Below are 25,937 nucleotides of genomic sequence, written 5' to 3'. Positions count from 1 at the left end.
GGACTACTTTGGTCAAACTAGATTTAACATCAAAATAAGTTCGAAGTAATACTTTTTGTCTTACCACGGCTACTACTGCTGATGTATCTCAAAGCACTAGGTCTGTTTTTAGGCGTCACCATGTCTTGGGTATCCGCCGCAGAATCGCTGGCCAGCACTCTTGGCCTGGGACCACTTGATGACGATTCGGGTTTGGTTGAGCTTGAAGCTATTATTCTTGAAACAATCAAGAGTTTAATTTCATTGAACCAATTTACTAAGTACAACATACCTTAATTAATAAGCTTTTTAGAGTAATAAAAAGTAAGTAAGAACAACAATCATTACTTTCGTTTTAAACTCCTTGGCGACTGAAGTGGAGGCCCCATGCAAGATTTTTTTGTGGCAGTACCCATTTCTTCTCTTGTAAACTGGTAGCGAGGCTGTTTATTGGGTATTCGCGAAGGGTTGGATGTTGCATACGACACAGTTGGCATTATAGATGTAGTTCCACGAATACCTAAGTAAGTATATAAAAATAGTAGTCAGTACATTTATTTAAAATTTTAATTTGGTTTTTAAGACTTATTTTATTACCTAATGTCAAATCTTTTCTGACCAAATCATATTTTGTTTTGGCGTTATTGTTGTTTCGTTTTTCCCTTTTAACAACATTCATTTTAAGCAACATAAATACATAATAAAAACCGGCGAAAATATCTCCAAAACTTCGGAGAAACTTTTTTAATTCGCGCTATTTTCATTTATTTTTTAAATTTCTTGTCTAACCATAGACAAGTTTTAACTTTCCATAAAATTCATGGGGAATTTTGAACCATAATTAATATTTTTTAGAAATGTATATTTATTATGCACTACGTTTTATTGTAATTATGTTTTCTTATAATAATGTAATGACATTGAAAGGATTTTGAAAAATACAAAACACGAAATGCGAATGGCATTTCTGCAAAAAAAAAATCTTAAGGCAGCTGTCAGTGTCAATTTTGACATTAGTTTCTGACAAAATCCATTACGATCTCGCGGTGCGCATTTAAATTCTGTTTTGTAAGTATTAAATGGCTTAACTTTAACTTTGTAAATGAACGTGGCTCACAGAATCCTTTTCAAGCATCGAATTGACTTACAGTAAGTTTTACTTACGAAATATTGTATAGATAAGTTGTTAGAAAATAACCTTGAACAGGTATTGTTAGACCTTGTTTACCCTTTATTTTGACCTAGGACTAACCTTTATCTAAATAAAATACCATTTACTTGATATCTAACAGGCAAACCCAGTGTTTTCTTGTATTTTTCCCACAGTTCATTTAAAGGTTCAGCATACAGGCAATTAATTTAATACTATTTTATTTTGATGTCTAAGCAGCTGTTTAGCACAGTAGGCAAGGTAACAATAATACAAGGTTGTTTCTAAGTCCTTTCTTATCATTGAAGTAATATTACTACGTATAGAACAGACATCGCGAACAAAATATGTACAGTGCGGGGTGCGGGGCGGGAATTTGACGGACAGCTGTCAGTCAAATCCATGACTAACAAGTTTCATAATTTATGGCGATAAAATCTGCACCAGAAAATGTCGTACTTCATTGATAGGATTGCACGAATAGTGACGTTCCTGCGGTCGCCTCATCATAGACATTGTGAAACGATTGTGAAAATAAACAAATCGGCTAAATTGTGTTAAATTTTCATGGTGCTCAGTAGCAAAAAGGTTCAGCTACTTACCTACATTATTTTCTTTTATTATATTGTGCGTTTCCTGTAATGTAATCTAAGCTCCCCTCCCTTAGACTAAAATTAGCCCTCCTAGACAAGTGACAAAACATAGCAGTTGAAACATTCGAAATCACTTCGCTCTGCCGTTTTTTGGTGTTAGTTACTTCACTCTGTGATGCGATTTTAAAATTACAACTGGCGATTCCGAATTCACAACTGAGGGGACTGAGGCTCTCGTGTCAATCGTGTTACTTGTGCTACAAGTGCGTATGGGCTTCATACTGATGCTTAAGCCATTAATTTTTTTTTTTCCCGATTAAAATCTAATGTAATCGATAATCGCCTTGAGAATCGTTAACTGGTATTTTCTAATTCGATAAAAAAATTACCCATCTCTAGTTTAAAACTGTCATCCAACAGCGCACGAAATATTATGAGTTATAGATAATGATACCATCACAGAGGCGACACTTCGTTTACGTTTAGTTTCTGCCTATTGAATTGGATACTGTAAGGAAACATCGTCATCATCATTTTAGCTACTGGACGTCCACTGCTGAACAAAGGCCTCCTCTAATGATTTCCACATCGCCCAGTTGATAGTGGCCTGCACCCAGCGTCTTCCTGCTATCTTCAGTCAGTCCATCTTGAGATTTTAGAAAAATTCCCACTCGTCACGGTAGGAACAAAGCTAGGGATGACCCACGCCTTCACTCCAGAACCAATAAAATAACTGAAAGTCAGAAACTTTCAATTATTTTATTGTCTCTATTGTTAACTATCTCAGTGGTTGAGTAGGTACACGTATAATAGCTGTGAGGTAGAAGTTACGGGACTATTCCCACCTCTCCTTTTCACCGCTGCATCTCCTGTGTAGCTAGCACCTAGACTAGTTGATTTAAAGCCAAGGTATATCAGTTTTTAGGTAATGACTTAGTGCATCTAAAAATGTAAAACTTTCTAGTTTTTTGTAACATTGAAAAATCTAAAAAGAAGCATCATTTTTTTTTCCAAGTGTTTCTAAGAAATTTAAATGGAAGCTTTTGATGACAACGTATTGCTTACTTTTTCAGCTGTCGAACGAATCACTTTTATACTCATAGGTCCTGTACATCGGTAGATTTGGTAAATAAATGAATCCATCCGGACTCAGAAACTAAAAAAATTAAAATAGCTGTAATTTTTTAATACTGGATTTGTCGATTAAATTGATCATATTACTGCGCCCTAACGGGTCGGACACTGGTGACCAGACACACTGTACAATTATTATAATTTTAGCCTATCTCGTGAGCTACGTGTCAATAATTAGGGTGATTTACTAACTAACCAGTCGCATACGAACAACAGCAGTGAGTTTCAAATAAGTTTGATCCATGATGCCGCACGACTATTGTGTGAGCCCACCCGTAACCCAAGCTTATTTAGCTTAACACAAGGGGCTGGACGGGACTATTAGTAATTTGTGCAAAACAAAGTGCTTATAATCTTTAAAAAAATCTTTTTATTGCTGTATTTAACCTTCCTTTCGTATACTAATTTATGCGTCAGTGTCAAGTCTGCGATTTTTATTCTTTGAAATTTTCGTAAAATGGCTGCCGCCGCGGTGACGCCTTGTAATTAACAAATTAAAATTAAATTAGTGTTTTAAAGTGCATAAATGTACAACTTAATGGTAAAAAGTCATTCCTTGATTTTTACTTAATATGTATCTGGAGTTATTTGAACAGTATTTTCGTCTATAGGATGGCATATTTCAAAAAACAAAACTGCACTCAAGCGTGTTGTCACAGCAACCGCTGAGCACATACTAATTGAATTTCGGTCCGTGGACCTATTTACGTGCCAGAAACAGTCTAGTTGACATGTCTTCTCTAGTACGTAGTAGGTACATTATAACTCAATGTTTCTTATCGATTTAATACCGATCATTATCTATTGTATGATAAGTATGACTTTGAAAAATAAACAAGTTAATTTACAGAACTTTTCTAGCCATTCATTTACCATCTCAGCTTCTAACATATAAGTTAGTTTACCAATCTGTTGAGAACTAATCTGTTAATTAAGTAAGTACTTACCCATATCTGAGAAATAGCCACAGGTTTGAAAAAGTTTCTTCTGATGTAAAGGAATTAAGTAAATGGATTTTTCCATTTGAACTCCAAGGTAACAATTTGTATGATAATGCATTATTTGTGTACTTATCGAAAATCCATTGACAGCTTGATAAATACCTAATATGTCCAGTATCATCCAGTTTTGAAGTTACTAGGCTTTTTATTGATCTACCAGTCTTTAATATCAAACTGGCTGAAACTGGACATAACAAACAAAAAATAGATATGAGTTTCAGCCAGTTGCATGCCTAAGCCTAAGCTTACCTGTGTGTGTTGTACTTTATAATAATATTACATGATGTAAGGGCTTTACTTCTTGCTGCATAGATACTCATTGGATCACCCACAGATAACTTGCATGTTTATTCACCCGTAATGAAAACAATAACAATTCTAGCAAGGAAAAGATCGCCGAAAGAAGATGCCATTCTGTCAATGCGTGTAATAGATAACCCGCTGCTTGATAATTTATCACATGATATTGGTGTACCAAGGTCAGAAAGTGCCTTAATAAATTAATCTTTATTTGATTTCTTATCTAATTATAAAGATAATCTATACTGCACAATATGTTTTTTTTTTTATAAAAAGAAGAATACTGAATCAAACAGAAAATGTTTAGAAAATAAGTACTATTTGCTACAAATAAATTATACAGAAAATAAAAATACCATGTAGAAAATACCTTAAAATACTTTAGTAAATTGTTACGCATTAGTAATTATTTATTTTAAGGTATTTTCAACAATTATTTAAAAAAGCTAATTACAATAAATCATACTTAATGTGGATTATTAATCTATTACATTGTCTACCTACAGTGTGTATAAACATGATCATTATTTGTTGTTATAAATTAAAGCACTGATTTAGTTAAATAGACTTTTATTTTTAACTAATATTACAAATCATTCGACCGATAAACGATACGTCAGAGCACAGAGAGAGGAGAGACTTCTAGGGGGCGCTGCTGTTTGCGTCAGTGCTCTGTGGTTTGCGTTTTACTCCAACACCCTCCCTTAAACGCAAACCCATTGCAGCGGTGAAGGCATGGTGCTTGCAGCGAGGAAGTCCTTTGGTCAATACATCAGCCACCATCTTTTCAGTGCATAGATACTCCATGTGTATTTGGCCTGCTGCAACCTTTTCTTTCACGAAGTGGTATCTGACATCTATGTGTTTGCTGCGAGCTTGATAGACATCAGAACCTGAAATGCTAATGGCACTTTGATTATCACAGTACATAGTCAAAGCCCCTAAAGTATTTTGACAGATGTCCTTTTCCAATTGTTGAAGCCAGAGTGCTTCCTGCACAGCAGAAGCCAGAGACATATACTCAGCCTCGGTGCTGGAGAGGGCAACTGTTGTTTGCTTCTTTGAGTTCCAGCTTATACATGCGCCTTGAAAAATAAATAAATATCCAGTACAAGATCTTCTGTCTAAAGTGTCACTCGCCCAATCGGCGTCGCAGTAGCCAACCATGTTCTCATCATTCTTTTTGAAAGTTAATTTCATGTTCATTGTTCCTTTGAGATAACGGAATATTCTTTTCACAGCTGTCCAGTGTTGCATTGTAGGACTGTTATTGAATCTACTTGCAGTGTTCACCGCATATGTTATGTCTGGGCGTGTGCCTTGCGACAGATAAAGAAGGCAGCCAACAGCTTCTTGATAGGGAATATTCTGTAGAATTTCACTTTCATTTTCAGCCTTTTTTAATTGTGTTCCAGCTTCAAATGGTGTTGGTACTGGTTTGCAGTCAAACATTCGAAATCTGTGTAAGATTTTCTCAATATAAAGTGATTGATCCAAAGATATTTCATCTAAATCTTTACTTTGTGAAATTTTCAACCCAATACATTGTACAGCCTTGCCAAGATCCTTCATTTGAAATTTTTCTTGTAATTTTTCTTTCACAAATGATGCAGTTTTTTCATTATTGAAGAAGCAGAGTAAATCGTCAACATACACTGCTATAAGAAGTATATCATGTTCATTATTAAGTCTATAGTATATACAAGGATCCATAATTGATCTTTTCAATCCAATCTCCAATAGTGCAGCGTTGAGCTTTTTGTTCCATTGACGACTGGCTTGTTTTAAGCCATACAGAGCTTTGTTAAGTCTGCACACTTTGTTTTCGACTTCATAACAAGGCGGCGGCGACATGAATATTTCCTCTTCAACATCTCCCTGTAGAAAAGCTGTAATAGCATCCATTTGATGGATTTCCAGTCTGTATTTTGTTGCTAAGCCAAACAAGTATCTTAATGAAGTCAAGCGGACCACAGGAGCATAAACATCGTGATAATCAATACCTTTTGTTTGTTTAAACCCCTTGATGACAAGACGAGCTTTGTATCTTACTATTTCTCCAACATCATTTCGCTTAGTTTTGAAAACCCATTTGCATGGTATTAACTTTTTGCCTGCAGGTAAGTCTACTACTGTCCAGGTGTTATTATCTAGTAATGATTGATATTCAGTATCCATAGCCATTTTCCACAGGTTAGAATCTTCTCCATTTAGTGCTTCAATGTGACTTTGTGGCTCATTATCTAAAAGACTCATGGTAGACTCAGAGTTAGAACATAAGAATGAATTAAGTTCTGTATCATTACTTTCATCCTCATGTTGTAAATTTTCTTGCAGGTTTTGTCGACGGGGTCTTAGGTTTACATGGTATGTACTTTCTGGAGAACTCAAACTATCTGAAGGTATGTAACTCTCATCTTCCAGGTCTTCGTATGTGCTTGAATCTGAGTCATTATATCTTGTTTCATTATTCAATTCTGCATTGTTAGAATTATTTTCAGGTTCAACTTGAATATGTGTACTATTAGACTCATGACAATCATTCCTCTGATTTATTTCTGCCTTATGTGTGTTTTCATTTTCATTCAATATTTTAGAATTATGAGATTCGCAAACATTCTGGCTTATACTGTTTTCAAGAAATACTGCATCTCTACTCATCACAACTTGTTTACTTTTCTTGTCAATGAAGCGATAACCTTTGGTGCAGTCACTGTATCCAATAAAAATCAACTCACGAGATTTGGGATCTAATTTCTGACGTTTTTCCTTTGGTATATGTACCATTGCTCGGCATCCAAATATTTTCAGGTGGCTGAGGTCAGGCTTGCATCCAGTCCAACGCTCTTCAGGAGTGACATGTGGCAGTGATCGATTTGGCGAACGGTTGACGATGTAGGCAGCAGTTGCTATGGCTTCTGCCCAATACTCCTTCTGCAAAGAGGCATTGAATATCATACACTTAGCCTTTTCAACTAAAGTACGGTTCATTCTTTCACTTACACCGTTTTGTTCAGGTGTGTATGGAGTACTTGTCTCATGTTTTATACCAAAATGCTTCAGACATTTATCAAACTTATGATTTTTGTATTCTGTCCCATTGTCACTTCTTAATGTTTTAATTTTACAGTCCAATTCATTTTCAACTTTATTTTTAAATTCTATAAATTTCTCAAAAACCTCTGATTTTTGCTTCAAAAAATAGACAAACACCTTTTTGGAATAATCGTCAATAAATGTTAAAAAGTACCTTGCGCCTCCGATAGACTGGTTCTCCATTGGCCCACATACATCGCTGTGGATTAACTCCAATAATTTTGATGCTCGGGAACCTTCATGCTTGAATGGTTGTCTGGTCAGCTTGGCTTGCAGACATGGAGTACATGTCACATCTTTATTGTCTTGAGATAGTTTCACACCCAGAGTACAATTGGGGATCTTCTTCAAATCATTGAAGTTGAGATGTCCGAGTCGTTGGTGCCATATGTACCTGTCTTCAGCTATGACAGACATAGCCCTTCCACTGTTGCATGTTAATAATTTGTATGTATTATTCACTAGTTCCGCATTGGCCACTACATTTCCTTCCTTGTTTGTTACTGCACATCCATTTTCATTAAACTCAACTCGGTTTCCATTGGAAATTATTTTGCTCACTGACAGCAAATTTGTGGATAGACCCGGCACATATAAAACATCATTCACTTGAATGCAGTCCACAGTCCCAGTGTCTTCATTCTTGACTTGAATAGTGACTGTACCACAGCTCTGAACACGAAGTACTGTATTGTCAGCAATTCTGATGGTATTTACAGATGGTGCTTTTTCATTCTCAAGCCAGTGGCCATGCATTGTCATGTGAGCAGATGCCCCTGAATCCACATACCAGTTGGTGCTGTCATTCAGTAAAGAAGCAGAGAAAGCAGCAACAAAACTATTCTTTGTATCTTCATTTTCCTCCTTTTTTTTATTTTTAAACCAACAATATTTGCTAACATGACCATGTTTATTACAGTTAAAACATCGGGGTCCTTTAGGCTGATTGGGTCGAGAGTAATTACTAGATTTGACATAAAAAGCAGTAGTAGTATCTGATTTAACTTCTTGTAGCAATTTGGTTTTAATCAGATCGGCACTAATCTTTATTCCACAGCTCTCAATCCCCATAATCATAGGCTTGTACTCTTCGGGGAGGCCGGCCAGCATTAAAGTGCCAAGCCACTCATCATCAACTCCGAAGCCTATGGCTCTCAACTTGTGTGCTGCTGACATTATTTTATTGATGTAATCTTCTACATTTAAACTTGAACTGAGATTTGTATTTATTAGATCTCTTAAAAGACCAACTTTACGGAGTAGGCCCGAGTCTTCAAATGCTTTAGATAACTTGTCCCAATACCATTTTCGCAGTCGTGGCGTCTTGAACATGCACATAGAGCTGTGGGTCTATTGAAAGTATAATCTTGGACTTAGCTTTGATGTCTTTCTTCGTGTCTACAGAGTCCACGGAGGTTATACACTCCCACAGTTCTTCATGTTGTAGATACGCTTCCATTGCGAATTTCCACGTCGAAAAATTATCTCTTCCAGTTAGCTTTTGTATGGACAAGGTGTTCGAAGCCATATTTATTGACTTTATAGCAATATAATCTGAAATTGCTGAAAGAGAAAATGTGCTGCACGCGGTCTGTGAGGTTATGTTACTGAACTTTACTTTACTTTACTATTTACTAAATTCTTACTGAAACTATTACAGGATGGGACGGCCCATAACCTGTTGTTATAAATTAAAGCACTGATTTAGTTAAATAGACTTTTATTTTTAACTAATATTACAAATCATTCGACCGATAAACGATACGTCAGAGCACAGAGAGAGGAGAGACTTCTAGGGGGCGCTGCTGTTTGCGTCAGTGCTCTGTGGTTTGCGTTTTACTCCAACATTATTGCATAGACACATTAATCTTAAAAAAATATTTTTAGTTTTAATCAAAACATTTAATTCCGCCAATCTTAATAGCCGTTTATCTGTTTTGCACCCGACGCAAGTCGCAAAACAAGTTCTCCCACAAATATTCCATACGCTTCTATCGCGAGTGAGTGAGACAAACGTAGTTTCGGCGCCCCTACTTTGAGTGTGGCTCTTGTCTGGCCATATGTCTTTTCAATGAAGACGCGGTATGACGTCATTCATAGTACGTAGCTCTCAGAGAGTAGTTTTGTAGCTCGCATCACAGGCTGACTCGCGTGTTGTGTGGATATAAAGAGATAAGGGTGATGATGTGACTGTACAGTACTTTCTGATATCACACTCGACGGAGGCGTGTTCGCGTTAGTTCCCTACAAGTGGCTCTTTATTATTTCAACTTTAAACGATATCAGATCGTTACAAGAAGTCTAGGTAACAGCTCACTTTCGTTTTGTTAGCAGAGTATACCGAAGATGGCACTATACAGGTACTTTGATATTTTTTTTGCATGCCATGAACTTCTAGAGAAATCGCACCATTGCTAGAAGTTTCTACCCTATAAAAGGGGCCATTTATACCTCAACTAACATAACTGTAAGAAATAATAACTTATTCGTATTTACATAAAATATAATCGTTTATAAAAAAAATACATACATCCAATACAAATACATCATTAAAATTGCAAAATAATAATCTAAAATACATAAAAAATCATAATATAGAAAAAGAAATCAAAATAAATTGTATCACATAACGTAACAATAACTATAATATTCGAAATCTAGAATTTAAAGTCCAATCACAGTAAAAAACTTAATTTCTCAATAAAATGAAATAAAAAGCATTATTTAACCATCAAAGTAAATAATCACAGTATATGATACCTACTACTTATGTATTAATTGTTCCATGGTCAATAACACTTGAATCCTGTAAACAACTGTTATGCGTTTCTCTGTAACACGACACAACGCACTCGTTTCCAAGCCTGTTTGCCTCAGTATTGAGGTCAGGTGCGCAGGAGTTGACGAACGGGTGAAAAATATTTTTTAACGCGTGCAAAATTGATGTGGTTGCGGTTTTTGTGCACGCGGTTAGATTTTTTTTCCATATAAAACGAAATAAAATTGTAGTTTGAATTTCAGTTGACTGGTGTTTTGCCATACGTATTTTTTTTTGTTAATTTTTGAACTGCTGGTTTCTTTTACTTTTCCTAAATCAATCGATCTAAAGAAACCTCACAAAAACGTTTTGTTTTTGGAGCAGTTAACGAATTCTTGCGTTTAAAAAAAACAAACTTGTTTAGGTTTGTTTTCTTATTTATTAAAATAAGAAAACCTTATTTTTCGAGTATCTTCGACCGTTTGCAAATATTGTTTTCCGCGTCATGTTCTTTAGCTATTCGGCAATGTTAAATTATTGTCTATTTACAGGGCTTTTTGAAAAGTAATCTGTTAGTGCATGTTCGCTCTAACGAAACTATAGAAAAAGGGTCTGTAATTTAATGTTACATGTTTTAAACATTTGCACTGTGTGAAAGTTTATCTTTATTGACCCATGTACCGTCCCACAGCATCAAGAACAACATCCAGCTAGCCACGCTCAAGACTCTATCGCTGGTCTCCATCAGCGTGATGTCACCCCAGCAGAGCGTCCAGGAGCTATTCCGGACTGCCGATTGCGTCTGCTTCGACGTGGACTCGACCGTCATCCGGGATGAGGGCATCGACGAGCTGGCCAACTTCTGCGGGAAAGGAGACGAGGTCAAGAGGCTGTAAGTATCGATGTTGTAGTAGAAATTACTTAAGAACATCCGGATATACGGTTGATTGCGTCTGCTTTGACGTGGACCCGACCGTCATTCGGTATGAGGGCATCGACGAGCTGGCCAACTTCTGCGGGAAGGGAGACGAGGTCAAGAGGCTGTAAGTATCATTATCTGGTCTCCATCAAGTGATGTCACCCCAGCATAGCGTCCAGGAGCGGTTTTCAAATTTTCAAATTACACCTTTTTCTTTCACTCATGATGAGATTCTAGAATGAGTGCGCTGTCACTCCCGATAAAGGTACTGTCACAGATTCCCCGAATATACGGAAAACTGCTGCTTTGATCATTGAACTAATATTACTACGTATAGAACAGACATCGCGAACAAAATATGTACAGTGCGGGGTGCGGGGCGGGAATTTGACGGACAGCTGTCAGTCAAATCCATGACTATCAAGTTTCATAATTTATGGCGATAAAATCTGCACCAGAAAATGTCGTACTTCATTGATAGGATTGCACGAATAGTGACGTTCCTGCGGTCGCCTCATCATAGACATTGTGAATCGATTGTGAAAATAAACAAATCGGCTAAATTGTGTTAAATTTTCGTGGTGCTCAATAGCAAAAAGGTTCAGCTACTTACATTATTTTCTTTTATTATATTGTGCGTTTCCTGTAATGTAATCTAAGCTCCCCTCCCTTAGACTAAAATTAGCCTTCCTAGACAAGTGACAAAACGTAGCAGTTGAAACATTCGAAATCACTTCGCTCTGCCGTTTTTTGGTGTTAGTTACTTCACTCTGTGATGCGATTTTAAAATTACAACTGGCGATTCCGAATTCACAACTGAGGGGACTGAGGCTAATCGTGTTACTTGTGCTACAAGTGCGTATGGGCTTCATACTGATGCTTAAGCCATTAATTATTTTTCTGCCCGATTAAAATCTAATGTAATCGATAATCGCCTTGAGAATCGTTAACTGGTATTTTCTAATTCGATAAAAAAATTACCCATCTCTAGTTTAAAACTGTCATCCAACAGCGCACGAAATATTATGAGTTATAGATAATGATACCATTACAGAGGCGACACTTCGTTTACGTTTAGTTTCTGCCTATTGAATTGGATACTGTAAGGAAACATCGTCATCATCATTTTAGCTACTGGCCGTCCACTGCTGAACAAAGGCCTCCTCTAATGATTTCCACATCGCCCAGTTGATAGTGGCCTGCACCCAGCGTCTTCCTGCTATCTTCAGTCAGTCCATCTTGAGATTTTAGAATAATTCCCACTCGTCACGGTAGGAACAAAGCTAGGGATGACCCACGCCTTCACTCCAGAACCAATAAAATAACTGAAAGTCAGAAACTTTCAGTTATTTTATTGTCTCTATTGTTAACTATCTCAGTGGTTGAGTACACGTATAATAGCTGTGAGGTAGAAGTTACGGGACTATTCCCACCTCTCCTTTTCACCGCTGCATCTCCTGTGTAGCTAGCACCTAGACTAGTTGATTTAAAGCCAAGGTATATCAGTTTTTAGGTAATGACTTAGTGCATCTAAAAATGTAAAACTTTCTACTTTTTTGTAACATTGAAAAATCTAAAAAGAAGCATCATTTTTTTACGTTCAAGTGTTTCTAAGAAATTTAAATGGAAGCTTTTAATGACAACGTATTGCTTACTTTTTCAGCTGTCGAACGAATCACTTTTATACTCATAGGTCCTGTACATCGGTAGATTTGGTAAATAAATGAATCCATCCGGACTCAGAAACTAAAAAAAATAAAATAACTGTAATTTTTTAATACTGAATTTGTCGATTAAATTGATCATATTTACTGCGCCCTAACGGGTCGGACACTGGTGACCAGACACACTGTACAATTATTATAATTTTAGCCTGTCTCGTGAGCTAGGTGTCAATAATTAGGGTGATTTACTAACTAACCAGTCGCATACGAACAACAGCAGTGAGATTCAAACAAGTTTGATCCATGATGCCGCACGACTATTGTGTGAGCCCACCCGTAACCCAAGCTTATTTAGCTTAACACAAGGGGCTGGACGGGACTATTAGTAATTTGTGCAATACAAAGTGCTTATAATCTTTAAAAAAATCTTTTTATTGCTGTATTTAACCTTCCTTTCGTATACTAATTTATGCGTCAGTGTCAAGTCTGCTATTTTTATTCTTTGAAATTTTCGTAAAATGGCTGCCGCCGCGGTGACGCCTTGTAATTAACAAATTAAAATTAAATTAGTGTTTTAAAGTGCATAAATGTACAACTTAATGGTAAAGAGTCATTCCTTGATTTTTACTTAATATGTATCTGGAGTTATTTGAACAGTATTTTCGTCTATAGGATGGCATATTTCAAAAAACAAAACTGCACTCAAGCGTGTTGTCACAGCAACCGCTGAGCACATACTAATTGAATTTCGGTCCCTGGACCTATTTGCGTGCCAGAAACAGTCTACTTGACATGTCTTCTCTAGTACGTAGTACATTATAACTCAATGGCTTTGATTTGATATAGTTCGTTCGTTTTAACCTGATGCCTTCAGCTTCCATTGCTGGCACAAAGGCTTTTTCCACGGGTTTCCTCAAAGACCGCTCCCAATATGGCTCAAATTTCTATTTTTATAAAGTCACGTTGTTTATTCTCCAATATTGTGAAATACAACATGTTGTCAACAAATATTAGCCCATTGTTAAGATAATGTTTTTCGTTAAAATATCTACCCAGTCATATCACAGATATTTTTTATCTTCGCACTTACTTAAGTTTGCCTTTGTGATTGCAAATCATGTTATTTGATTGTTATAGTCAATAGGTATTTAAAAATGACGCATCATTGAACAGCTGTTTACGATGTAGCGTAGTAACAAACATCAAAACAAGATAAATCGAGAAATTCATTAAATCCTGTCCTGATATTATCAAAAGTAATCAGATAAGGATATCGTGACTATTAAAGGTAAAATCATAGTTGTTTTCGATGTTTTTATTTTATGGCTAAACAACAAGATATTTTTAAAATGAGATTATAGCTGCCTTGCCGCTATAAATTATAATGATTATACCATTAATGTCCTTGGTCCTTTACCTTGTCTGTAATAGTACCAATTTGAAGTTTTATTTATTATTCCACAAAAACGGCACGGTACTTTGTACACCAAGCAAGTTTCGGGTTTGCCCCGAAGAAACCGCTACGGGATGGGCGTCCATGTCCCGCCAAAGTGCTTCTTCTTCTTGTCGTGTCGACAACAAATCTACACAGCGTCGGCCCAGAACTCCGCCACAGGAATGGCGTTGTCAGTAGCCTTCATTAAATCTTCCTGCGTGCAGTTGTTTGGGCACGCAGGGCATGGCATCATGTGCTTCGTCGACTGGAGAACGAATCCACACCTGCACTCCAAGTTTGAGTCATCCAAGAATCCCTACCTGAACAGATTGACCTTACTACGGCCGACCTGCGTCCGAAGTCTATTTAAAGACTTCCAAATAGGCCAGGGGAGCTCATGTGCTGTCAAAGTGCTGTAGCTGGTGAGATAAAGTGATTTGATAAAAATCATCACAAAAATAATTGACCTGATCTAGGGCCTTCCCATGACCTAAGGCGAGTCAAACTTCTATCAGTAGGCGAGGTCGTGGAATATGTTTATCTCAAAAAGTACTTAGCTATATGGAAGATTGAGGCATTTAAAATAAAGTTTAGCTGATAAGATTAAATTATGTAGGTACATCTTATGTGGTTGTAATAGTGCTAGTTTGCCACACAAATGTAGTTCTGATGTTTACTTCTATTAACAGGACGGCTGAAGCGATGGGTGGAAGCATGACCTTCCAAGAGGCGCTGAAGAAACGACTGGACATCATCAGGCCTTCAGTCAGCCAGATCAGAGAGTATTTAGAGAAGTTCCCCATCCACCTGACGCCTGGAGTGAAGTGAGTAAAAATTAACACAATATTACAATCACTTATAATTTAATAGAGCCCGTACGTAATGTATAGCAACTGGATAAATCTTTGCCGGGAATTTCTGTAAGACCACCTCTTTAGACGGAATAATCTTAAGATATTTAGCGGCCTAACTAAACAGATTTTTTTTACACAGAAATAGCCATACAAAATGCCGCATCGAAGCGTTTTCAGTAGGTCAAGAATCTGTTGTAACTCCAATTAACTCCATACAAAAAAGGCCTTTCGACCATCTTTCGGCATTACAACTGTCACATTTTGCCACTTGTCTAGGGGGGCTGAATTGTGTTATTCAAGTTTGTAACTTTGTCTAGGGGCTAATCAAATAAACAATCTAATGTGTTTGCGTTTTGAATTCACTATAAATCACTGATCCAGTCATATTATTCATTAACTAGTCATCTTAAACAAAGACTTGAACTCTATTAGAATTAGAATGTGAAGGCAAACCGATATAACAAACTCCGAATATGGCGAAACTTCCGCGTGGTTCATTTTGCATTTAATGGCAAATACTCGTAAACAAATTGCTTAGCATTAGCATTGTGTACGACCCGGTCAAGCTAACTGCGCACCTGGCTGGAATGCGACTTTATCTCGCACTCACACTTCCCCGCGTTCACCCCGCCCGTACTCTGGTACGATAAAATATTATAATGATGGTATCTGGTAAGGTATTACGAGTGGATCAGAGAAAAGACGAGGATCAGCGACGTGGTGGAAGAGATAGAGAGCCGTAAATGGAAATGGGCAGGACACATTGCACGGATGGACCAGGATCGCTGGGCCAGAAAGACCCTGGAGTGGAGACCCCGCAACAACACCCGCGGCAGGGGAAGACCGCCTAAACGATGGACAGACGATATCCGGCAGCAGGCTGGAGTGAACTGGATGCGTGTGGCCAGGGACAGAAAACGGTGGAGGGTTGAAGAGGAGGCCTATGTTCGAAGGCGAACCCAAAGGCTGGCATAGATAGATAGATCTGGTAAGAGCGTCGATGTGACGTCACGGGCAGCCAGGCGCGCAGTTAACTTGAACGGGTTGAAATATTAACTTTTATTTTCTCAAAACGTAATGTAATATTTAAAAAAAGTTTCAATATTACTGTAATGATTTTCCCCTAGTAACAAATAATCACAATTTGCAATATCTTACTCGTATTAGTAAACACATATCAATTTAACTGTCATTGTTTCCCATTTACCATAATTAACCATGATAACTCCGTCGAAAAAACAAACATTGTTTGACCCGTGAATTGTTTGACACAATATGGTCCAGTTTATTCTGCTTTTGCGTCACATGACGCGATATCGGTTGAACTTTGTCTGACTCAATATATTTTTTAAGGCGATTATTACCGCAAAAGTATTATTTGAAATGAATTGTTAATGTATTGTTTACGCAAATGCGTACAATGTTTACTATGTGTATAGTAATAGATATATTTTCAAGATACCTTTGAAAAATAATGGCTATAATAAGTGGTTGCGTAAACGTAGAGACGTAGGTAAATAGAGATTTACCTACGATGACTACGATACTTACAAGATCCTTTCCTTGTTTTGAAAACATCATTCAATACAAATTATTTCGGAACCTACGCTAGGACCGTAAAAAAAGCTTAAGTAGGTATTACCTTTAGAACTTGATATTTTTATATAATATTTTTGATCGTTTATAAAGAAAAAAGATATATAAAAGCATTACGCGCATGTGCCTTAATAAAAGTGTTCATGCAAGGCCGGTTTGATATAAAATGTAATGTATAAATAGTATATCTTAATCTTTAGTCCCCATTGTGGATTGTAGTCATAATATTTTTGGGAACGGTTGTTTCTAATCACCAAGTAGGTATATGGTTTGGAAGTATGTACTAAAGTTCACATTATTTATTGTTTTTATTTTAATCAGCTTCTGTGCGCGTGGTTCTCAGTTTATCTTATCGCGTCCTGAAAACTTTTTCTTACTAAAAGCATTATAAAAATATTATTATTAAGTATATCACTAATATAAAAAATTATGTATTCCCCATTCTTATTTGTGATAAAAAGGTCGCTTGTCCTAAAATTTTATACCATACCAAATACGTAACTTTCGCATTAATACTAATAATATTAGTTTATTTGATCATACTGAGATTGACGTCAATTCTTTTTATCCGAGGTCGCTGATTATTTAAATATGTTAATGCTCATTTTACTCGTATATTAAGTTCTGTTTTTTATTTTTGCACCCTGTCATACTACTTTGATTATTTCTTTTTCGTATTCAATAACCAAGCAATCCCCTTTGGGCTAAGCTACGAAGAAACTTCAGTTGAATAAAAATACTAATTAGTCTTTATAAAATAACATGATTGATAAAATTCCAGTTCAATCCCAATGAGAATTCAGATAATAATTATGGCAACACAAGCCAAAAGGTCATCTTTGTCATTGCACCAGTATAATATCCGCTTACAGCCAGTTCTCTATTAGCCCGGAAATATGTCTTATTTGCATAGATAAATATTAGTAATCAAGTGCAAATGCAATTATGTACTTTGTTTCCGATATGCATGTGTTTATTACTGATACTGTTGTTTTTGACCGTTTTTACTCACGTGACTGCATGTGATCAGAATGCATGAACCTCATAGTACAGTAGAATCCCGATTATCCGGATCAATTAAAACCAGGGGTGTTCCGGATAATCGAAAATCCGGATAATCGATTTCAAAGTAAAATCAAATAATAAATGAACTTTTTTCAATAGAAAGGGTTTTCAAAACATCATTTTAGAGTCTAAAAATCTAAATTTTACCAAATTTTAGACCATTGGATGAATCCATTTCTTTTAACAATGAACTAAGACGACGTCCGTACCGTATTACGGTGTCGGCGCCTTCCGTTTTTTGGGTCCAGACCCTAAATCGGTAATTAGAAAACGTGAAAAATGAGTCCGGATAATCGGATATCCGGATAATCGAAGTCCGGATAATCGAGATTCTACTGTATATGGGCGTACCCAGCTTCTGGTCTAGGGGGGGTCAGTCAGACTTTTAGGTCAGATTGTTTGACCTAATTCCTTCAAAGCCTTCCTGAATGGGTACGCACATGCTCTAGTATCTTACAATTTCATCTAGACAAATTCTGACACATGTATGTATTTAAATACATTTCACTTACCAACCTCCAGCATAATCCAATCTTATACTTACCTAGTTGAATTTAAATTTCTGTTCAATTTGTTATTCATCATCATCATTTCAGCCACATGACGTCCACTGCTGAACATAGGCCTCCCCCAATGATTTCCACATCGCCCGGTTGGTAGCGGCTTGCATTCGTTATTATATCGTGGGAATGCAATACATATTTACTATCATAACCATCTGTCTGTCACAGTAAAACCTTGTCCATCGAAATATTCAACTCGTCACTGTAGGATTCCTTATCCCCCTTACCAATTAAGAAGTGACGTCTATGTTTTACCCATGGGCATTACTTTATAACTGGTTCTTCTATTGCAGACAACTAGTGAAAGAGCTCCACGACCGAGGAGTGGCGGTGTACCTGGTCTCCGGTGGATTCAGAAGCCTCATCGAACCGGTTGCTGACATCCTCGGCATCCCACGGTCCAATGTCTACGCGAATAGGCTCAAGTTCTTCTTCAATGGTGAGTCTTTCAATGGAATATGAAACTTACTAGGAGGACAGAAGGTGTAAATTACTTTGAGATTGTGCCAGGTGGGAATCAACCTGGTAGAGGTCCGAAAAAGTCGTAGTGCTTTTAATAGAGACATGTTAAATGCTTGTAGTAGTCACACAAGGAATTCCACTAGGTAATAATATGATCTTAGTTGTAACAACCATATTATAAGAGACGCAGAATGAGACCACAGTTGAAAGACCAGGAAACGGCAGATTGAATAATACGCATTGCCAAGTGATTTTGCAAATGTACAATTTCAGCCAATTTAGTGGCAATTTATAAGACCTTTTGTTAGGGTGGGCCTGCTAAGTCCATTGCCACTTTACACGGTGCCTCGGTACGCACGTTTTCCATCGCTGCTAAATATCACATTTTTATTGTATGTGTAATAAAATTACACTGCTCAATTCATGATTTTCTTTTCCAATTCTTAGATGACTACCCTGCAAATTCGATAGTTCGATTACTCGTTATCGTCGTCGCATCATTTAAGGGGTTAAGTAGGTATATAGGAATTAATAACACTGAATAGCAAGTCATGAATGTAAATAGTCCTTATCTTCTTCTGTTCCTGAAATCTGATCGCACAAAGATCTTATCGATGCGATGCAGCGATGGTATTGAAATCGATTAGATCGTGTTCGCCTATGTATTTTATTTTAGCCTTTGACTTTATCTTAACTCTCAAGAGTATGTCAACGACAATCGATGATGTTTTGTCATTGAAGGGCACAATCGATGATATTGAAATCGATTAAGATAGTATTCACCTTTTCGTATCGAGACTTAAATTTATCTCGACTCTCAAGAGTCTCAAGCTACAGATGCAGATACATCAGTCGATGATGTATTGTCAATGAAGGGCACAATATTGTTCCGACACAGGAACTGGGTCGCTTATCATATCAGCAGCTGTATTGTGCATCGATTGCGGTGCAAGTGTTTGTTGCACTCAGGGTCAATCACCACTTTGTTATTGTGTGAAAAATGTACCTACGCAGTACTCATGTCTATGATTACTTTGTACATTGAAAAGGTGTTTATCGATTTATAAAGTTTTCATTTAATTTTCCAAGAACTTACTTACCATAGGTTTATAGCTCAGTATCATACTTACTTTTTTAATTTCCCCAATGTTTATTTTGTACAAAGAAAGACAGTTTAACAACGAGGTAGGATGTCATAATAATGCAAAGACATAAAATACAGTTGGTACTAGTAAAATTGGGGGAGGCCTTTGTCCAGCAGTGGACGTCATTTGGCTGAGACGAACGAACTAGTAAAATAGAAAAAAAGAGCCGCATTGGTATCTAACCAATTTAGTCAAGTACTAGTGGGCGCGTAAACAATATGCAAACACTTTATTCGTGTAGTTAAAAAGTCGTTTAAATTAATTGAATGAAATCGGGAATAACCTCGGAGCCGGTTTATTACCGGTGACTGGGAAAATACGCATAATGTTTGTTTCCTTAGAAACAGTGTCATAGTTTCATTTAATTTTGATAAGACATTTGATGTTAACCATTGCGTAATATTATATCATAGGCAAGGTAATTTGAATTTGGCTAATTATCGCAATAGCAAGGTTTCTGACTAAGATAAGATATAGATTGATCAGGTTTCCCTAGTTGATGAAACTGACGCCCGTATTCACAAACGATGCTTGCTTAAGTGAAGCAGCAAATCGAACGCACAGCGTTGTATAGAGCTCTGCGATTGGTTCGTGTGTCAGTCAGGTACAGTAGTCCATTGTTAGACATAAGCCTTCTCCAAAGAGCGCTATAAAGCAAGATTCCTCGCTTTTTTCATCCAGTCACTGTCGGCTATCTTTTTGAGGTCATCGGTCAATCGAGCAGGGTCACACAATGCGTTTGTCAAGATGTGGTCTCCATTCGGGAACCCGTTTGTTCTAAATTCCCCATTACCACTTTTGCATCATCATCATCAGTAGTTATCAGTACTATTGAATTATTAGTTACTATCTTTTGCCTGCGAATTTGTTATCGTAGATTTGGATAAAAACTATTTTTGATGCTATAAAACTAAAATTTCATCAAAAGTCCAGTAATTTTTCCAGAAAGAGTAATAGATATCCATCTATCTTCACAGTTTCGTATTTATATGATTACTAAATAAGTTGGTTGTGGGTACAACACGATTGAGTTAACTGCGCACCTAGTTGGAATGCGAATCGCCCTCGCACTCACCCGCACACCCCCCGCGTTCGCCCCGTCGTACCAGAGCGTCGATGTGACGTTACGGCTGTCAGGTGCGCACTTACCTCGACCGGGTTGTAGGTACCTCCCCAATTTGAAGGAATCCCTCTTTCACAATGTAGCAAATAGATAGCGGGGACTTGGGGAAACCTATCAGACACAATTAATATCTCTTGCAATGTCACGGACTGTGATCCATATGATGTAATTGTCGGGTCATTATTCAAACGTGCCACTCGTGAGTCACATGCTTCACTTAATTAATTAAGAAGCATATCTTTCTCCTGTTATCACTATTATTATGTCAATTATGACTATTGCATAGGAGATACGAGTAAGTTTAATACGAACTTCAACTTGTACTTGTATTTCAAGTTCTTTATGCCTCTTCCACACATATACCTTCAACAATGCGTGTGCCAGTATTGGACAATAATGCTTTACTCAAGGTCGGAACAATCCTGGATTAAAAGTGAGTTATGTATGATATTTCGCGAAATTCATAAGAAAATGGGCGTGTCACAGTTTCATTCGATGCATCTTAACACTTTCCAGGCATTTTAAAATCATTCCTTTGCATCGCTTTGCGACGAGACAAACAACTGTTTATCGTTGCACGCTGCGAACGCGTGCGCAGCTGACGGTCGGACGCCAACTCTTGCGTTTATGTTTATGTGGACACGATACGTGTATTAAGTAGAGGCTCTAGTGTCACGAAATACATCACTATCTCAGCATAATAGACGGGACCATTCCCACATCTCGTTCCCACCGTTGAAACTCCTGTGGAGACAAAATCTACAGCTTGATCGGCCGATTTAAAAATGAAAACCCCTACTCTACAGCCTAGTCCATTTATATCTAACAACTTTCAGAGTGATTGAGGAATTCTAAGGTTCATGACAAACGTGTGCATGCATATTTGTATCATCATCATCATTTCAGCCATAGGACGTCCACTGCTGAACATAGGCCTCCCCAATGACTTCCATAATGACCGGTTGGTAGCGGCCTGCATCCAGTGCCTTCCTGCTATCCGGTCCACCTTGTGGGTGGTGGTTATATTGGCCAAGTATGAAATGATCAAGGATGTTACTGCTATCTAGTATCCCAAATTGTGGGTTTGAAGAGACAGTTGCCCAAAATAATGTCCAAGATATTAATTTGCATCTAGAGGAAGAATACGTCTAAAACATGAATTTTTTACCACCATTTGCGTGCTTATTCAAAACGAACCTTCTGAATTCATCATCATTACGTTCTATATGCACAAACTGGGCCACGATTATATTGTTTTGATCGGTCGAAGTCATGTTCCTATGTTCTCTTCGATATTAATAATATCAGAGGGGCGTGTTCTGGAAGCGTCATACCACTATTAATAGTAGATAAGATCAGGGAAACATGGCGGTCATATTGCGTGTTTCTATTGAGTTTTATTTATCTTTATTAGTCCATTGCCGTTTGTGTAGGTACTATAAGTCTAGTGCTTAACTCTGTCAGTGCCTGAGGTATGGGATCGGCTCTGAGGATGTTTTCGAGACGTCAAACGTCAGCGAGACTTCAGATCTCCTTCAGACCTTCAGATATGATTTGATTTGTCACGTCCATAATACGTGCAACGCAGACCCGTTCTCGAAACAAGCGGGCAGCTCGCGCGGCGCTTTACCGGCGAAATGTTGTGTTCGGGGTTGTGTTGTCGAGATATTTGTTTTTATTCGCAAACGAAATGTTTGAACAACGGCGACAATTTTATTTCGATTCAAATTTATTCCTAACGCTCGATTTATTGTGGGCAAAAGAAGGAGTGCGCTGCCCGCTCGTTGCCCGCTCAAGCGCCGCTGCCCGCTCGTTGCCCGCTCCCGCCCCGCTGCCGCGCCGTTGTTTTCGAGAACCGGTCTATTTGATTTTACGCATAAGATCCTGCCGCTCCCGCGCCGCCGCCGCTCCCGCCCCGCTGCCCGCTAAACTCGAGGCTGAGGCCTTAGATCTCCCGTGCCGCTCCCATACCTCAGGCTCTGACTGAGTTAATAGCTAGAACTATGTCCATTGCCGTTTGTTGTGTACTAGGTAGTCTCAATTGATTGCAACAGCGTGTGGCATGCATACACGTGGACTGTACACGAGATCCTATTTAGCCTTCACAATAATGTCATGAAGTTATCTTAAAGTCATATTGCTATTAGGATGTATTTGCAAAACATTGTAAACACAGAAGAAATGTGTGTTTTTTGAACGGAAAGATCTGATTGATTGATTAGCAACCGCTATCAGTGTGAATTTCTTTGTAGATTTGGCCTATAATATCGATTTGTTGCCAACCACACCATTTTACCTTAAATAGATAAAAGGTTTATTTGCAAAACACATTGACACACAATAAGCAAATAGTAAGAGTAACAAACACAGGAGTAGCAGAAAAATAGTGACATTACCCAGCCAGGCGTTTTGTCTCTTTCATAGAGTGCTTGTCGGTACTTACATCAAATAAATATTTTTTCTTTCTTTCTCTCTTTCCTTTGTTGTCTTGGCACAGATAAAAACAATGTTAGATATTATTTTTATTAACTTTTAGCTCAGATTACTGATTTATTTATTCTTCTTACGCACGTATCGCACATTGTCCCCTTTTATCATTTTTATATAAATTGGTTTTATTATAATAAAGCGCCGACAATGACATAGCACTTTAAAATATATTTTTATTTTGTGTTTATCCATATCTATCACACATTTCATCAACCTTTGGTGAGTGAGAAAGACGAATAGACTGATCAAAATGGTAATTCAGCAGTAAAAAGTACACAAGAAAAAATATTGTTTTGCAATGTTACCAATTCTATAAATAAAGTGTGAATATCATTTTGGTAAAATATTTGCTAAGTTTCTTTATATTTACCTGTAAATAAATGATAAGATAACTCGTTTGTTGTTTACATTTGCGATTTAATCTGCAAAACTTTCCGCAAAAACCAGTAATAAGTTATTTTGGTATCGTGATTAGCTAATACATAAACATATTTATTTAGAAGGAAGGTACTATCTATCTTGAACCGGCTTTTATAACAAAATTGAATTTTAAACAGAACTCAATATCCATTGGGAGGTGAATCGTATATTTAATTAATGCGCAAAATGTTTATACAAGATTTCAATACTAGAGTTAATGATAATTATGTACAGTAATCTTCTAGGTACCTATCTAGTATGCTTATCACTTGTTTTGAGTTATAATGACTATATGCGTCTTCGCAGGGGGCATCTTGTATGTTGACGCAATGCCATTGTTTACTTTACACTGTAGAACGCAATATTTTTGTTTTCAACACTATACCTTGTATTTGTATACAGCTTCGTTTATTTGTTTTATTTTTTACTATATTGTACAGTAGGGCAACAATAGATTGTCCTATCTCATACGACACGAAGTGGTGTGTACTCTGAATCATTATTTCTTTATCGGACAATCAGGTTAATTTAATATTGATATTTTATAATCAGTCTACGATGCACCCTAGCCACTTTTTTATTTCTTTTTGTGTCTACCAGAAATTGAAGGCCTCGATTCTGTTGCTTAGCTATCTATGTGGTCTTAGCTATGTATGTGGTCGGAATCCACTCCCCAAAAGATATTTTTGATTTTAATAATTTGTTCATAACTATAACAGTTTCCTATTTCTTGCTTCCATTTTCCATAATATTTTCTGTAAATAACAATTGTTTTTTTCATCTTTGCAGGCGATTACGCGGGCTTCGATGAGAACGAACCTACCTCAAGGTCTGGCGGCAAGGGGCTGGTGATCAGGCGGCTGAAGGAACTTCACGGGTACCAGAGGCTCATCATGATCGGAGATGGTGCCACCGATGCTGAAGCATGCCCGCCTGCTGACGGCTTTATTGGTTAGTATACACTCATCATTATCAAGTCATAGGAGAGGTGTGAACAGTGGAGACTCCACTGCAGAAGGACGACCCTCTCTAATTTACCAGAGGCAATAAATGTAGAATTAGGCCTACACTCCCCACGCTGGCCAGCCGGGTTGGGGAGGCGAGTATATACTCATTTAAATAAATCTTATGGTCAGAGGGTTCTAGTAATCTGGCCTCTGGACTTCTGGAGGTGATTTGAGATGGCGCTACTAACGTAGAGGCAACCTGACTCAAAATTCAGTGTCCTGACTCTGCTCATTACTCTCTACTCAGTTCACAGCTGGACATAGACTTTCTCAATATTGTATACCCAGCTCAAGGATATTTTAGCATAAATATATACACTAAAAATCAGATAGATCTGCTAATCCTCAATATTACAAACTTGGTCACTCTGAATTCCACTATGCTAGATTTTACGTACACAACATTTGCTTTATGTCAGTAACCGTTTTACTCTCCTTGTTACAGGTTTCGGAGGCAACGTAGTAAGGGAGGAGGTGAAAAAGAGGGCTTCGTGGTACGTCACTGACTTCCAAGACCTTATCCAGACCCTCATGGTGCAAGCCAAGTGAACTGTTCCCCATAATGATAGAACAAATTGATCTGTGCAGTTGAAATGTTATCGTCGACCGACTGCAACTAGTTTGCAGGTACATATATGCACTTGTTTCTATGAAATAGATAATACGTAGTTTTCGGGGACAGTTTTAGTGGGTCGACCTGTATGACCGACGAACTTCTACCACCGACTTAACCCTAGGCAGTGGGATAGTTCCCAGCATATTTTGAACTTTATTCCCTTGTTTTAGGGTCAAACAATGAAAAATTTGGACTTGTTATTATGCCCATTAAAGGCTTAACTGATAATTGACTGAAAATAACGTTATACGTTTCTACTTTCGAGTACCTGACAATCTTAGTGTCATTTAAGCCGTAGTTACATTATCTTGGATCGTTGCATTAACCTCGTAAGCCCGGATGTGCCTCAGAAGGAACTGAAACTTTGTAGTCAGTAACGCCGAGACATTTTCGGAGGTGATTTCGAAGTATCGCCGGATGTGCCTTCAGAGGAACTAAAACTTTAGCGATAAATTTAAGTTCAAAAATTCGCGCCTATCGAAAAAAAAGAGTGATAGTCTATGGCTTAAAGTATTCAAAATCAGGTATCCGAACTTATTAATATAAAAAAAACAAAATGTCACTGTC

The 25,937-nt window shown here is 37.5% G+C and overlaps 1 protein-coding gene and 1 long non-coding RNA gene across 5 annotated transcripts; one reads left to right on the top strand and one right to left on the bottom strand.

Moving 5' to 3' along the window:
• Positions 1-69: 69 nt before the first annotated feature.
• On the bottom strand, positions 70-4,414 carry LOC135075281 (uncharacterized). The gene is made up of 3 exons (XR_010257993.1): positions 4,107-4,414; positions 328-499; positions 70-216 (listed from the first exon to the last, which is right to left on the bottom strand). It is a non-coding gene; the product is annotated as an uncharacterized LOC135075281 (long non-coding RNA).
• Positions 1,025-25,690, top strand: LOC135075280 (phosphoserine phosphatase). Of its 4 annotated transcripts, none has more exons than XM_063969671.1 (6): positions 1,025-1,047; positions 10,703-10,903; positions 14,719-14,853; positions 18,401-18,546; positions 24,537-24,698; positions 25,200-25,690. In XM_063969671.1, exons 2-6 carry the CDS (start codon positions 10,764-10,766, stop codon positions 25,301-25,303), a joined length of 687 nt encoding a protein of 228 aa, XP_063825741.1. In that variant the 5' UTR covers positions 1,025-1,047; positions 10,703-10,763; the 3' UTR covers positions 25,304-25,690. The 4 variants fall into 4 exon arrangements, with proteins under 4 accessions (XP_063825741.1, XP_063825738.1, XP_063825740.1 ...); XM_063969668.1 differs by lacking the exon at positions 1,025-1,047 and adding an exon at positions 1,067-1,128; XM_063969670.1 differs by lacking the exon at positions 1,025-1,047 and adding an exon at positions 9,365-9,558.
• Positions 25,691-25,937: the final 247 nt, after the last annotated feature.

This window comes from Ostrinia nubilalis, chromosome 10 (genome assembly GCF_963855985.1).
Source record: "Ostrinia nubilalis chromosome 10, ilOstNubi1.1, whole genome shotgun sequence".
In the NCBI taxonomy this organism is placed as follows: domain Eukaryota; kingdom Metazoa; phylum Arthropoda; class Insecta; order Lepidoptera; family Crambidae; genus Ostrinia; species Ostrinia nubilalis.
Note: the sequence above shows the minus strand (reverse complement) of the source record. Positions and strands in the feature narration are given on the sequence as shown.

What these genes read in the sequence shown, in the direction of transcription:
- LOC135075280 (XM_063969668.1), top strand. Translation starts at nt 1,082, where the DNA reads ATGAACGTGGCTCACAGAATCCTTTTCAAGCATCGAATTGACTTACA. An exon ending in GCTCAAGTTCTTCTTCAATG is followed by an intron (nt 18,547 to 24,536) that starts GTGAGTCTTTCA and finishes TCATCTTTGCAG; the next exon opens with GCGATTACGCGGGCTTCGAT. An exon ending in GCCTGCTGACGGCTTTATTG is followed by an intron (nt 24,699 to 25,199) that starts GTTAGTATACAC and finishes TCCTTGTTACAG; the next exon opens with GTTTCGGAGGCAACGTAGTA.